Genomic DNA, 16,661 nt, shown 5'->3' on the forward strand with positions numbered 1-16,661 from the left:
CATTAGTACATGTATGTTCTTTCTTTCTTTTACGCCCAAGTACCAGGTATTACTTCTCTGGCAGGATAGACCAGTAAACTCTGTGGTATTGAATTGCATGCAGACTTGTGCAGGATGGATACTGCAAGTAGTAGTAGGGCCTGGTAGGGGAAAATATGACCAGGTAAGCTCTGAGATTGTAATGTAGTACTAGTTTTGGAACTACATTGCATTGAAGATCAAAAGTGGGATTTTTTTTTTTGTAACACCTATAACTTTTGACAAAGCTAATATTTCACGTTTTTTCTTACCTGCGCCTAAAATTGTATTATGATGGCCTGCTATTATGTAGGCCCACGGTAAGACAGCAAACTTGAATTTGTTGAGCTTCTTGGCTATTTCATTCTTTTCAATCTCAGATCATTATATTTTGTTCAGTTTGTAATTGTATAGGTTCATAGGTTGACACACATTCTCATTGACCTGTATGCTGTTTCTTTTTATCGCCCTCATTCCTTTCCCATTCATGTGTTCATCCCTTTCACACCACACCTACTCTTTTGTTTAACCAGGGAGGTGGAAGATTCCACCTCCCTGGTTTAACATTCCATATTAAGTTCGGTAGTCCGAACTTAACTTCCCTTGTCCAGTCGGCCACTACATTGGGATGTTCGACAGTGACATAGAAAAAGAAGAAATAAGTTCTCACCTTAGCTTGTTGACACCTTCGTCCAGTTTATTTTCATTTGTAGTCATAGTGAGTTGGGTTTTTACATTTTAGTTGGTCTCTTCCATTCCTGTTACTCTCAATTTCAATTTACATGTATTTTCATATTTCTCATGAAAATAGTACAGACAAAATAAAAATGTACAGCAGTCTGTCTCAGCATGAAGTCAAAGGTGAGTTTGGAATTGGGCTATGGTACTAGACCCCGTTTACAGTGCGAGGCTCGGCCGCGGCCGTGCCAAGCCCCGCTTCAGTGTAAACGCGCAAAAGGCCAAATGCGAGGCCAAAATTGGCCTCGCATTTGGCCTCGCTCTGGAGGTGGTCTCGGCCACGGCCGAGCCGCGGCCGAGCCCGGCCTTTTCTTGGTGTAAACGCAAACTGGGCCAAATGCGCGGCCAATTGCGCGGCCAATTTTAGTCTAGCTTCCAAACCCTCTGCATGTTTCTTTCGCTATTCAGGATATTAACCCCCTCAACGTGGAAAACTAGTATAGTTTAAGATGGTTTTGTCCTGCAAAGGATTTTTTCCTTCGGCAAAGGCCTTTGCCCGAACGGCGACTTCGTCGCCACGGAATTCATTTGGCAAAGGGTCTGAAAACCAGACAATACCAAATTGCGTTTGTTTACAAGCAGAGCGCCACTACGACAAAATATTTAAAGGTTTGAATCAAAAGCGCGGCCGAGCCCAGCAGTGTAAACGGACAAAATTGCGAGGCTCGGCCGCGCAATTGAGGCCGGACTCGGCCGCGGCCGAGCCGCGGCCGAGCCTGGCCCCGCACTGTAAACGGGGTCCTAGAAATATGATGGGGCCTATACATACCAGCAAGTTTGTTCAGCTGCAACTTATACATGGAGAATAAGCTCATCAGGAGTCACATTCCAGCAGGGCTCCTACTGAGAACCAGACTGTGTGACCATGGTAACCGGCAAGCTGCCACGTACAAGAATTCTGAAATCAGGTACAATAATGAAGGACTTGTGGAATGTAACAGGCAGGCTGATCAATACCTGCATTCCTGGTTAGGATCCCTCCGGAGTAGAAGAATAGACAAGGAAAAAAAGCAACAAGTTTACTACCAGGTACCCGGTATGCACTTGCGTGCCGTAGCTGCTAATAAGATGTTGCTTTAAGGCTGCGTTCACATAGATGTATACTATTCGGGTATTCGGGCTTGTTTTTCGAGGGCACGCGAATAGCTTGAATCGAACGATAGGATTTCCTCACACCGGTTCACATAGGAGGGCACTATTCGAAAGTACCGAATAGCTGCGAAAAGTATAGCAAAGTGGGAATCGAGCTTGTTCGATTTTCTTGCAGCGTATACCGTCTCTCGTTTATGAAATAATGACACTTTTGGTCTGGATTTGCCCTTTAGCAAAAATAAGCATGTAGACTGACATTCTGATGCAGTTTAGAAATTGTTAATAAGATTTGCTGGGATGTAGGAGGAAGAAATCCTCACTGCATGGGATGGTGAGTTGACGGTGCGGGTGATGGTGTACTCGGTGCCCGAATAGCGAATAGTGAATACCGAATACTTCTATGTGAACGCAGCCTAAGGCTGCGTTCACATAGAAGTATTCGGTATACGGTATTCGCTATTCGCTATGCGCCGTCAAGTCGACCCAGTACACCATCACCTGCACCATCCGGATTTCTTCCTCGTACACAACCATCCCAGCAATCTTATTAAAAATTTCTAAACTGCATCAGAATGTCAGTCTACATGCTTATTTTTGCTCAAGGGCAAATTGAGACCAAAATCGTCATCATTTCATAAACAAGAAATGGTATACGCTGTTCGAAAATCGAACAAGCACGATTCCCACTATACTATTCTATGCTATTCGGCATTTTCGAATAGTGCCCTCTTATGTGAACCGGTGTTGGGAAATCCTGTCGTTCGATTCAAGCTATATTTGTGTGCCCTCGAAAACGAGCACCGTATACCCGAATAGTATACTCCTATGTGAACGCAGCCTAAGACTGTAAGAGTATGTTTGAAAGAAGGTGGTGCGGTGCAGCATATTGGGAAGTTCATTCCAATAACTAGGCCCATGGTGAACTTAATACACAATGGATTTTTTGTTTTGTTTTGTTTTATTGTTTTTTGCGTAAATTGTTTCGGGTACATGGAAGGTGATATGCATCCTCCTGACATGTTGGATATTGGTCCTATTAGTTAATTTAGATATGTTAAGTTTATGTAAATTATGTTTATGACTTGAAGCATGCAGGACTAATGTTTACATAGCTATCCATGTGCAAATTCATAGAGGAAAAATCAACAAAACACCGATGTGTACCCGGTACCTCCAACTTCATAATAAATGGGATCTGGCTTCTACACTGTGTAGCTATGGAGTAAGTTCCTGTTGGTTTGTGGGGCTGTCTCTGGTGTGCTTTGGATATCCTTTCAGCCCCTTATATGTTTTGCAAAGTCTCCATGGCCATGCCTCAATCTTGTAAGCTGCTCTTTTTTTTTAATCTTTACTGTAATTCTTATTTTGACTATTTGTAATCATTTTGATTTATGGTTATTTGTCTTATACTGTATTGCAATCAGTGGAAAACCAATAAATACAAAATACTGCTATCACAATCCTAACCTTGATCCCAAGTCCTTGGAGAAAATGATACACCAGAGCAATTGTTACAAGGTCACAGGAACAAATGTTGTATTACCGTCAGTGGCGTAACTACGGGGGGGCATGGGGGGGCACGTGCCCCCCCAATCCGCTGGTAAAAAAAAAAAAAAAAAAAAAAAAAGGAGAAAAAAAGAAAAAAAAACCCTACCAAAATGGTAATTCAAGGGTTAGTAAACTGCTTTTGAAATCGACATGAAAGGATGATCAAGAAAAAAGATATTTTCTAAGATTTCTTTTAACCATATAATTAAAGAGATAATAAGCGAAACATTGTTCAGAAAGCCCAGAGACGACAAAAGATTGTGATTCAGTGTGATTCCTGGTTGGCATTTTGAATACCAGCAGGATGTGCGCAGTGTACTCAGAACATCGGAATGGCAAAAAGAGTCGCTGCAATGTTGCGCAATGTGATGTTTGATAGGTTGTACACATTTGCTATCAAAGCTTGATCATTGATTTTGCAGTGTTGCTTTACATACTAGTCTATATTGCCTTGCATTGCCAATAATAAGACTTGACCTTGGCTATTTCCTAACTTTTCCATCTATATGAAACACACACACTCACAAACACAAACAAATTAGGGGATGCTCTATATATAAGGTGCAGATTTTGGACATCCTTCTCCCGCTTGGTCACTTCGACGCCCCCTCGCTGGTCATACCTCCCCCAATCATGAACATAAACCGACACCCTTGACTTCCAGTGGCGGATCCAGGGGGCGCACCGGGCAACCCCTCCCTCCAAAGCGAAAAAATATATATGTAGCTACAAACGACAGTTTTTGGACCGTAAAATGTCAAAATTTTCAAGCTCGCTCGCTCGCATTTAATCGTTATGCAATTCTCCTGATGCTGCTGTCAGTAATTGCCAGCAGTTGCGCCCGGTGCGTTCCCTCCCTTTAATTTCCAAAGCGAAAAAATATAGCTAAAAACGGCAGTTTTGGGACTGTAAAATGTCAAAATTTTCAAGCTCGCTCGCTTCGCTCGCTCGCATTTAACCGTTATATGCCATTCTCCTGATGTTGCTGTCAGTAGTTGCCAGCAGTTGCGCCCGGTGCGCCCCTCCCCTTAATTTCCAAAGCGAAAAAATATAGCTAAAAACAGCAGTTTTGGGACTATAAAATGTCAAAATTTTCAAGCTCACTCGCTTCGCTCGTTCGCATTTAATCGTTATGCAATTTTCCTGATGTTGCTGTCAGTAATTGCCAGCAGTTGCACCCGGTGCGCCCCCTCTCCTTAATTTCCAAAGCGAAAAAATATAGCTAAAAACGGCAGTTTTGGGACTGTAAAATGTCAAAATTTTCAAGCTCGCTCGCTTCGCTCGCTCGCATTTAACCGTTATATGCCATTCTCCTGATGTTGCTGTCAGTAGTTGCCATCAGTTGCGCCCGGTGCGCCCCCTCCCCTTAATTTCCAAAGCGAACAAATATAGCTAAAAACAGCAGTTTTGGGACTATAAAATGTCAAAATTTTCAAGCTCACTCGCTTCGCTCGTTCGCATTTAATCGTTATGCAATTCTCCTGATGTTGCTGTCAGTAATTGCCAGCAGTTGCGCCCGGTGCGCCCCCTCTCCTTAATTTCCAAAGCGAAGAAATATAGCTACAAACGGCAGTTTTGGGACTGTAAAATGTCAAAATTTTCAAGCTCGCTCGCTTCGCTCGCTCGCATTTAATCGCTATGCAATTCTCCTGATGTTGCTGTCAGTAATTGCCAGCAGTTGCGCCCGGTGCGCCCCCTCTCCTTAATTTCCAAAGCGAAGAAATATAGCTACAAACGGCAGTTTTGGGACTGTAAAATGTCAAAATTTTCAAGCTCGCTCGCTTCGCTCGCTCGCATTTAATCGCTATGCAATTCTCCTGATGTTGCTGTCAGTAATTGCCAGCAGTTGCGCCCGATGCGCCCCCTCCCATTAATTTCCAAAGCGAAAAAATATACCTAAAAACGGCAGTTTTGGGAACATTAAATGTCAAAATTTTCAAGCTCGCTCGCTTCGCTCGCTCGCATTTAACCGTTATATGCCATTCTCCTCATATTACTGCCAGTAATTGCCAGCAGTTGCGCCCGATGCGCCCCCTCCCCTTAATTTCCAAAGCGAAAAAATATACCTAAAAACGGCAGTTTCGGGAACATAAAATGTCAAAATTTTCAAGCTCGCTCGCTTCGCTCGCTCGCATTTAACCGTTATATGCCATTCTCCTGATATTACTGCCAGTAATTGCCAGCAGTTGCACCCGGTGCGCCCCCCCCCCACCCTGAATTTCCAAAGCGACAAAATATAGCTACAAACGGCAGTTTGGGGACTGTAAAATGTCAAAATTTTCAAGCTCGCTCGCTTCGCTTGCTCGCATTTAATCGTTATGCCATTCTCGTGATGTTACTGCCAGCAACTGCGCCCGGTTCAACCCCCTTAATTTCCAAAGCAAATACATATACATACATGTATTATTATATATAGCTACAAACGGCAGTTTGGGGACTGTAAAATGTCAAAATTTTCAAGCTCGCTCGCTCCGCTCGCTCGCATTTAATTGATACGTTATGCAATTGTGATGTTGCTGCCATGAGGTGCCCCCCCAATGTCTTGACCCACGGTACGCCACTGATTACCGTTATAACACACTATAAAATGTGGTGGAATTGAATTCACATTTTATGAATGCACACTATTCACCGATGATGAAGTGTGATGACTCTAAAAAAAAAAATGATGTTTTTGTCACATATGTTTTTTAATCCATAGTACAGCGCTACTTGAGACTTTCTTTTTTATTAAAGATATCAAATTTGTCTACATTGAACATCAGTGTAGATATGCACACACTAGTTCTATGTAAATATGAATTCGGAAAAAAAAATACTGGTGTGCAATTCACATGAAGTATGCAGTGTTTCAAATCAAATCTCATTTGACACTTGACAAACACATTGATCACGCATAAGAAAAGAATGGGTTGATGGACGAGTGAAAGAGAGACGGGGAAAGGAAGCGGAAATATTGGCAGTAGGTGATCTATAGAGCCAGACGAAGAATCATTAAAAAATACAGAACTTTACAATGCAGTTGTGGAAAGAAAGCTTTGTACACAGATGATACTTGGTAATGTGATAATTAAAAATGAAAGTATTATTTCAAGTCAAATGAGAATGTTCTGTTATTCAAGAAAAAAAAAATAGAGAGGAAATGATAAAGTAATAGATGTTAAAATGACAAAACAAAATGATATGTTTAAGTCCAAGTTTGGTTCAATAGATCATCACAGTATACATAACATAGATACAGCAGGAGTCTCACCTCCCTGGATACAGTAGAGGGAGAGAGAGAGACTTACACTGTATATACAGTACATATATAAAAAGGAAATTACAAAAAAGAAAAAGAACTTGACGGTTGGCCATTATCGTGCAGGTACAGGTGGCAGAGGATTTTTCTCTTGAATTAGGGTAAGGATTCCCATGGCAAAAATGGCAATGTCATCAAAACAAAAACAATTCCTTTTTATTTTTGAAAGTCAACACAAAAGGTAGGCCCTACAATCATAAACAAGGCCAATCTAGCTAGCACTACATTTCATTACCGGTTTCATAATATCAACCATTCAACCAAACCATCCATATCTACAGGTCAAATAACTGACCACTGGATATCAAACAATTTATTAATTTCCACGGTAATGCCCATAAACAGACTCACCCCTTGACTTTTGCTTGTTTGTTTTTATTAAGAAAAAAGGTACCGGTAACATAAATTGGACAGAAATAACTTTTGAGTAGAACGCAGATCTATACATAAAATCAGCAACAACAGCAACAACAAAACATTTAAGAGTTAAAATCAAATGCATATAATGACCTTCATATAGGTCACATCGAATGATCTGCTACATAATGTAATTTGATTTCTTCTCTACTGGGGATACGGGTACGGGGTACGGAGTGGCTGGCTGCTCCCTCTGTGCCGTTCGCGCGGGTGCCCCGCGCCGCCCCGTGCCTCGCGGAGAGTGGGCATGGGCATGGCGCTGCTCAGCTCAACCAGGGAGGTGGAAGAAAGATCTTTCTTCCACCTCCCTGGCTCAACTCTGCCACAGTGATCGATGCGTGAGCGAGCTGCTGGTGGCGAGACCAGTGCGGTGCGGATACGGCAAAGATGAAATCATGCGAACAAATATCCAACATTTCACCAAACATGTGCAAAATTAAATTCCCTCGAAGATGAAATTAGTTGAAGGAACCCTGAATACACCTTCAAACATGATAAAATTGATATTTTTACGGAGATTTACTGACAAAACAACAGCTAAAACTTAGCTGGGCCGAGTTAGCCCACCGCGCGAAATGAACGTGAACCTATGGGGATCGCAAACCGCGATAAAAACGTCTGAAATTTCATTTTTACGTCGTTGTATCCCCCAAAAGTTGGCAAATATTCTTTACAGAAACCACTGAGCACAATTCCATGAAAATTACGGTTAGAAAAGACGTCATAAAGACGAAATAAACTCAAAGACAGACGAGCGCTCACGATCACTATCGATACCAACGAGTGGGACAACTCGGCCCACCCTCGACGGGTGGGACGAGATGTCCCGTGGGCCGAGTTAGCCCGACCCCATTCACGAGTATTATACTGACTATTACTGTGGAAGAAAGCCCCACCGCCGTGCTTATGTACCGATGAACGCCACACGGTGGGGCTGAATTCACGAGTATAAACAGGCGAGCCGCCGTAGTATTTGTACGCACACGCAGTGGTGGGGCCTATTTCACGAGTATGCCGTTTAAAATGCTGTGAACTGGTGAAAAGTGAAAACAATGTTCATGTGCAGCTGTGTGCAGTTAGTTAGCCTGACCAGACCGCTGTGCAAACAGTAGTCTGACATGTGTTTAAACGTTGTAAACGACCGTCGCTTTTGACGGCAAGACCACAAAAATGTCTTTTATTTTGTTTGATTTTAACAGTACATACCACCCACCTATATCATATTTTGCTGATGGTTGAGTTGAATTTGGTGTTTTGTTGGTATCCAAACGGTAAACCTTATTGTTGAATTTTTCGGAGTAGATTGTGCGATGATTCACAAAATCAACAAACTACCACGAACGCTCAACCCGAGGTACAGTGGTAGCATTTTACGTACGCCCGTGCGTTTCTTGTGTTACGTAAAGCTTGTCGTCTTCTACGTACATGTATTTCCGCGCGTGCTGCTCTCATGATTTGACGTCACTTCCGCTCCGACTAGCTCATCCACTTCCGCTCCGACTAGCTACGTTGTAGTATAGGAGAGTGATTGCTATTCAATAACACGCAGAAGATGAGGAGTGAAGCCATACGGACGCTTACAGATCTGATTTTAAGGACGGATTTCAGTGGGTTTTTGACGTAATTAAAAAAAAATACGCATACTGATTATTGAATGATTATCATAGATTACGGGGATTCCTTATATTTTAGTTTTCCACGATTAATAAAGATATTCACGAAGGAAACGTACACCCACCGCTGAAAATAACAACGTCTGCGAAGGAGTAGACGTGCAGCCGCTGTCGCTTTGCGACAGCGGCTGCGTGTAGTTAGTGTGCAGTGTGCAGTGCAAAAGAGGTGTCTTCTTCTTATGAGCATTCCACAAATTAATACAATCTGGTTGTATCTGGGAAGAATTAAACTTATGTCCTAATTCCTTTGTCCCTTGATGGCCAACAGTTTGTGCATAGGTAGCCTAGTGGTATGGAATGAAAAAACTTACAAGTGACAATGTCCACAGTTAACATAGTAACAAACCTGTCATGGTTTACATGTTAAAGAATGAAGAGGGTCTCTTCTTTTGGATCATTACATTGGGTTTCTGGACGTTCAGCTTCTTCTTAGCATTCAGCTTTCTGGCATCTGTGTCTACTGATGATGGAAAAGGACAGTCTGCACCTCAACAGCAGGTGGTCTGTCCAGCAGTCAGCTCCCCTCATTGCCCTTGTGGTGTGAATGTCCTGGGCGCCTAGTTAGTGATCACATGGTCAATCAGGTGCCATTACTTGGATCTTTGGTACATAAGTGAACTGCAACAGCGACCCCAACACCCACAACAGGGTTAGGGTGCATACAGGTGAGTGCTTGTCACTAAATGTCAGGCAGTTAGTTCAGGGTGTTGGTGATGGTGAGTCCCTGTTTAGCACAGTGGGTGAGTAGCAGTTGGCCATCGGTGTTTTCATGGCCGATGCCATGTGGCCCAATGACATCTGGCCAAGGTAGACTGAACATCTCTGCCTACATGTACACGGGCATTGAAGTCCCCAAGTATCAGCAGCTTGTTGTCTTTAGGAACTGACCGTAGAACTTTGGAGAGGTTCTGATAGAACATGCAGTTCGTTTTGCTCCAGAGTGTAGGTCATGGGAGGGGGGGGGGGGTGTATTAAAGCATTGTTGAGTATCAGGTGCATCTTGCCTTGTAGAGGGATTCTCATCACCATCAGGCAGTTGCTGATTCCTTTTGGAAGGACCCCAGGTTCTTGATGAGTGCAGTACGAATGGCAAAGCCAACTCCATGCTTCCCTGCCTTCGTCCGGTGCCTCCCCTGACAGAAAGAAAGTGTATCCAGCTCCAGCAGCCTCAGTGATCTGGACACTGTGTCTGCAAGGCGTGTCATGCTGAGGGCAGCAACATCTATGCTGTACATATCTCTGCAGTTCTGTGATGTTTGACGGTCTGGTCTGTTGCACAGTTTTGGTTGTCCATGAGTGTCCTGATGTTTGAGGCTCCAACACATAAAATGATTTTCTGGCAGCAGGAGTTTGAGTTCTTCTTTTGTATTTCTTTCATGTTTTGACCACATGGTAGATGACAAGTCAGCATGCTGACAGGATGAAGATGAGGCAAGCTTTCTTCAGGTCACCTTTTCTAGACCCTTCCCCCTGAGGGGGGAGCAGTGCTGCCAATTACCCATGTAGGGTGTGAGATATCTGGTGGTATGTCAATGAGTGAGTAGATGATGCCATACAGCATTACTACCTTGACTTGAGCCCTGCGCTCTTGAAGTATAGTCCAATGTAACTGGTGAAGCATGGCGGCAACACTACTTGTTCATCTGTACCAAGTAGTAATTGCAGATGAAGTGAGCATAGCAACATTGCACTTATTGTTTGGCCTGAACGGGTCCAACATGGTACATGAATGCATATTCCATGATAGGGAGGAGGCCTTACAAGTGTTTTGCGGCACAGCTCCTTTATGTTTTCTTGGGCATGACCTGCAGAGATGCAAAGTTTCCCAACTCACTGGAAGTGAGAAACTCCAGAAGAATTTGTGATTTAGCAAAGCAGCAGAAGTCACATGGCATCACATATTGTCCTTTTTCATGTTGGAATTAGGAATTGTACAGTTTGGCATAAACTTTCATATAAATTTGAAACAATTTTGCTTAATTCTCGTAGAGTTACTACACGTTATTTGCTTGAGTCAGAAAATAGGGACTACAGGGTGAAACGATTTTGGACATTTTACATACAGTTGATTTATTTTTGTCATTAGGTGATACGCTATCAGCGTATCACCTATTGTGATTGTCAAAATCTCTCTTTATTTTTTTTTATTCTTCTTTCTTTCTGGACAATTTTGTGTTGTCAATATCTCAAGAATGACATTACGAAATAACATGACATTTTCAGTCAACATGTCTCATGACAAAATCTAGCCACAATAAGGTTTTCATGACAGTAACATATCTATGACGTCATCTAGGCGCCATTTTGTGATTTTCGGACCTTGTCACATGATCGATCATAACTTCATAACTAGATGTCATTTCTGTATCATTTTCGGTGGACATGAAGTTCAGGTCACGCTCTATCTTACTTTTTAACGCTAGTTACACAGGTCATCATTACGCGCGCGTAAGCGCGCGTCAAAATTTTAAAAGGCTCAAAACGACTTCCCAATGGGAAATCTCGAAGTTTCAGACAATTTTAAGCGTTTCAAACATTTTCTCGCGTGCGCGTCCGTCCGCGCAATTTCGCGCGCAGAGCCCGTAAGCAACGTGAAAATGCATTTTTTTTTTGACTGATTTGGATTCCTGATACTTTGAGTAATAATATCCATTGATTTCCGATCGATTACGACCTATAACAAAGGAATGCACTGGCGTCAAAGTTGAAATTCCGCGTGCGCGTCTTTCTGCAAATATAGTGAAAAAACATGTCTTTGTTTATTTCGCCATAGCTCTTTAAATCGTCCGTTGACCCTATATTTCTATTGCATATTACAAAAGTATATGAATTGTAAGTAACATTCCAAGTATCAGTATTGCCAGGAATACGCGATGACGTCATCATATCGTCATTTTAAATCAAAAAAGTGGAATTGATTTTTTTGAGGTACTGTTTCTGACATTCATTTGCTCGTATCTCTGTTGTTTAAGCTCAATATTACCCCAAATTCAGATACATGTATGTTGCACTTTGAACATTTGCCTTTCAAGGCCATGTGATGGTTTTGAAATATGATGACGTCATCATACTAGAAATTGTGATTAAAGGTAAAGACTCAAAATCAGACAAGTTTACGTGTTATGTCTATGGGAGGTGATTTTTTTTTAAACCATGCATTGACTTGACAACGTTTAAGCACCTTTACCTCATCTGATTTTACTCCATTTCCTCTGAAACATAAATATGTTGTAGCTGAGACAACAAGCTTTAGTAATCATGCATTTTATGTTTTCAAATCTCCTCATCAGGTTGACAATTTTGCAATTTAAAACTGAAAATGAGAATGCAATCTGTACGGAACGATTCCCAATTTTTCTTTGCAACTGTATATTGATCGAATCCACGCTGCCACTTGTGGGAAGTTGAATAGCGCCATCACAAGTCAACACTGTCACGATAGTATTTAGATTTAAGTTTCGCACTCGATCTTCAGGACAGCCATGTGGCATAATCGGTTAGCGCGCTGGTTGTTCATAACGCCATACCGGAAGGCGAGAGGTTCGACTCCCGCAGGACTTTTATCCGTTCTTTCTTTTTTTCTCTTTTTTTTTCGGCAGTTCAGCTTTACTCCGATGTCATTTATCGTATTACTTTATCAAGTGTACGTAACCCGTGAACACGGCTGCTCTATTTCCCTTGTTTTGTATTAGAGTTTGGAGATTGGGTTTGCTTCATTAATTTTGTCACACTTAATGTTGTAAATTGCCCCTTGTTACAGTGTCCCGCTTGCCACCTTTCGTTTGCTCTTTCCTTTTCTCTTCATTGGTTATTGTTATACTGTAACAGGATAGGTAGGAACATGTATGTTTAAATAACTTGCAGGAATGGGAGCTGAATTGATTAACTCTAGTCCAGGTGTATGGCGTCTCGCTCATCTCTTTGAAATTCCAGGTTGTTATTGTTTGACCCAATAACGAAGTTGTAGACAGGTTATATGTTGTTATAGAGGTATCTTGTGCCACATGAATGGAAAGCATCACTGTTTAGTAGTAGTAATGAACTTTTTCATGTTGTATATGGTATAAATATTTAAGATAAATATATATATATATATATATATATAAAAAGATTAAAGATAAATTTCACATCCAATCTCCGGTAAAGCCGTGTGGCTTTATTGACCGATTCTGTGACGCGCTATGTGTATTTTTGGCATGGGCGCAGCCATAGTGGGTGTATCAGCCGACCCCCCCTCCGCACTCCCCCACCCCTCTCCCTACATTAGCACGCGCGCAGAATGAAAAACTGCTTTAGCCAATAGGCGTCTCGTACTGAGTGCGCGAATGCTTGCTTAGTGCGCGAACCTTTGTTACAAGTGCGTGTAAACATGTTGCCCCGGGGTGGGGGAGAGCAGGGGGGGTCGGCTGATACACCCACTATGGCTGCGCCCTGTGCCGTAAAATGTCTGCTGCCCTCAACGAACCCGAATCGGTCAATAGCCACTTAGCGCGCTGCATGGTCATTATGCACTACCTTAGGACGAGATGTTCGAGACCCGCAGGACGCTATCATTTTTTTTTTCTCTCTCTTTCTTTGTGTTTCTTTTGGCAGTTCAGCTTTATTCCGATCGATGTCATTTATCGTACTATCTTATCAATTATACTACCCCACGACACACAGTCGCTCAAGTTCCTCTTTTTTTTTTTTTTGTCGGAGGCTCTAGGTTGGATTTGCTTCATTTATCATACGTATTGTTTAAATTGCCCTTGGTACAGTGCCCCGCTTGCCACCTTTCCTTTTCCCTTTCCTTTTCTCTACGTTTGTTCCTGTTATATTGTCACAAGACAGGTCGGAAAATAATTTGCATAACTCAACTGGAGCAGGAATGGCAACTGAATGAATTAACTCTAGGCCAGGTGTATGGCGTCTCGCTCATCTCTTTGAAATTCCAGGATGTTATTGTTTGACGCAATAACGGAGTTGTAGACAGGTTTTATGTTGCGATAGAGGTATCTTGTGCCACATGAGTAGAAGGCATCACTGTTCAGTAGTAGTAATGAACTTTTTCATGTCCCTCCATGTCAATTATAGTGTGGTTTAAAGGGGTTGTGTGTCTATCTGCCAAAGAAAAGGAATAACTTATTTTCGTCATGGCTGTTTCTCTATACGTAGCCGTAGGTAATGAGTGTTGTTGGTATCTGAGCAGTGAAGAACAGAGCATCAGGCTAAAATCCCCCTTAGTTATAAGCACTAAGCGTTCAATTTGATATATCTTTCTTTATGAAGTCAATCCATGCTAATGGAGTTACAGAATTATGTTATGACACGTTTCACTGAAAGTTTGTAAAGCAAAGTTTATGGACAAGGCAAGCAATTGTACATGAATATACCTACCATTGATTTCAGAGGGAAATTATGGTATGCATAAATGTAAGGGTATCATTGCTTTGGAATTGCTGAGACAATATGCTTGGCACGAGGGCTTCCACTTCTAATAACTGATCCCTTTGAAGATGTGTCGGTCACGGGTGATCGTCATGATTCATCTTTCACGTAGAAGCTTGCGTTCCACACTCTTGGTTCAAGAAGACTTGCCATCATACTTCAAATTGTTATTAAAGGTAAAGACTCAAAATCAGACAAGTTTACGTGTTATCTCTATGGGAGGTGATTTTTTTTTTTTTTATGTGCATTAACTTGACAACGTTTAAGCACCTTTATCTCAGATGATTTTGCTCCATTTCCTCTGTAACTTAAGTGTGTGGTAACTGAGACAATAAGCTGCAGTAATCATGCATGTTATTCTTTGAAATCTCCTTATTAGTTTGACAATTTTGCAGTTTAAAACTGAAAATGAGAATGGAATGTGGACAAAACGATTCCTGATTCATCTTTCACATACATAAGTTTACGTTCCTCTTTTTTTTTCTCGTCGAGACGTATGGCCGAGTGGTTAAAGGCGACGTCTCAGAGACGTGAGGTTGCACACGTGCGGGTTCGAACCCCACAAGATCACGAAACAAAATACTTAGCTATTTTACTTTTTTTTTCTTCAATTTTGTATTACATATATCGTCCATGTAGAAATCACATTCGTATATAAACGCACCTATACACACACACAGACACACACACACACACCATATCCCTCTTTTTGTGTTGGAGACCATATTGCTTCGACTGCTGCAAAATTTTGCAGGCTGACTTTGTCAAACTGATCATAATATGTAATGACGACGACGAAGGTGTTGTACTTTGAACAATTGTCTTTCAAGACCACATCATTGTTTTGTACTTTGATGACGTCATCACACTGAAAATTGTGATTAAAGGCAAGGTATCAAAACCAGCCGATTATAGGTTTTATGTTTACGGCACGTATTTTTCCCAAGTTGCCAGAAATGGCATAGCGACATCAGTAGTTACAAGGCCGCATTTCCGTCTAGCAATGCAATACATGTTCACGCGGCCACGTTGGTTGAGTGGGCATTGACTTTTCTCCCTGTAATATCTATACATTTCTTTTTTGCCTTACCATTTCCGTGCATGTCCCGTGGCCGAGAGGTTAGGGAAACGGTTTTGCATGCAAACTCAATTATAACTTCAAGGTGCCTATATCACATTCTTTTCTTTGTCGATCACAGATGACCGACATCTGATAACCCCAAGCGTATCACCTAACTCGTCAGTCTGACGAGTTTCATATCTCGTTTTCTGTTAGTTACTCCTTCAGCCCAGGCAAAGCACATTGATACATTGTGTATACCAAAGCTGTTTGGCCAGGTCCTAATGCAGCTGATGAGCGAGGATTCAGCAATCACATGACCAGCAATGGAGTCAGCCTGGATGAGGAGACTAGCATGTATATCAAGTGATCCAGAAGTACCAATGGGACGTGGAGTGGTGTCGGTAGCAGTCATGACTTTCATTCATATTTTGATTTGGAGTGAGAAGCAAGCCATTCCAACATTTATGCCTGCAGGTAAGGCTTGATATGCCATGCATTTGACTATTACTGGTCTATAGTATCCAGGATACATGGAATACAATACCTTATTCACCCATTTGTGGACGAGTCTCGAGTATACTCGGGCAGGTGTCTATGGGAAATGCATGTTGTAGCAAAATCAGTCCATCCTCAATGGGTTAAAAGGAAGAATGTTCCCCAAATCAGACAAAGCTACAATAACAAACTAATAAACAAATATGGATTGCTTTAATAATCCATGTCATCATTGCTTTGTGAATATTCATTGTGTGACATGAGTTGTGTAAAATGATGAACAGTGTAACCATAAATACACAGTTGGACCCCCCCCCCAAAAAAAAAAAAATTAATTTGTTTTTCTTTTGTTGATGCTACACCTGTTGAATAATATCATCCATATGCATGAATCTACAGATGAAGTAAACAAAAATAACAGGCAGTCTATTTTCATATGTCAAAGGGATATGACATTAGTGATATGCTCTTATTGTAGTGGACATTTTACTTCTTATATCAGTCATGATTTTTTTTTTTTTTTTTTTTTTGACTGCAGGGTTCATTCCACTGCATTCAGCCACAATAAGGCTCTTTGACAATAATTCTGCATTGGTTGTTTCCCTTTAAACCAACAAAAATATGGCAGAAAAAATTACAATTTAACTACTACACTGTATGTTGTATCTATAAACATGTTTGTATGTGCAGTTGATACCAAGGCAAAATTTTGAATTGTGTCAATATTTTTACTGTCCTAGAGAAAACTTTTTGTGTAAAAAAAAATAATAATAACAATAGATGCAATATAAACAAGTTGCTTTGCCAAATGGAAGTCTCATACACTCAAATGTCTGTGTATTTTTTGTAGGAAGTAATGTTGCTCCACATGGTATTCTATGCATAAGCC

At 41.5% G+C, this 16,661-nt stretch overlaps 1 protein-coding gene across 2 annotated transcripts in view; it reads left to right on the top strand.

The window, feature by feature from the left end:
- Window positions 1–16,661, top strand: part of LOC140230407 (uncharacterized) — a 49,351-nt gene that overhangs the window by 2,161 nt on the left and 30,529 nt on the right. For both annotated transcript variants that reach the window (XM_072310556.1, XM_072310555.1), the window contains exon 2: window positions 15,491–15,751. In XM_072310556.1, coding sequence (XP_072166657.1) covers window positions 15,601–15,751 — 151 coding nt within the window. In that variant the 5' untranslated portion in view covers window positions 15,491–15,600. The remainder of the gene's footprint in view (window positions 1–15,490; window positions 15,752–16,661) is intronic.

The sequence above is a fragment of the Diadema setosum genome, chromosome 7 (assembly GCF_964275005.1).
Source record: "Diadema setosum chromosome 7, eeDiaSeto1, whole genome shotgun sequence".
In the NCBI taxonomy this organism is placed as follows: Eukaryota; Metazoa; Echinodermata; class Echinoidea; order Diadematoida; family Diadematidae; genus Diadema; species Diadema setosum.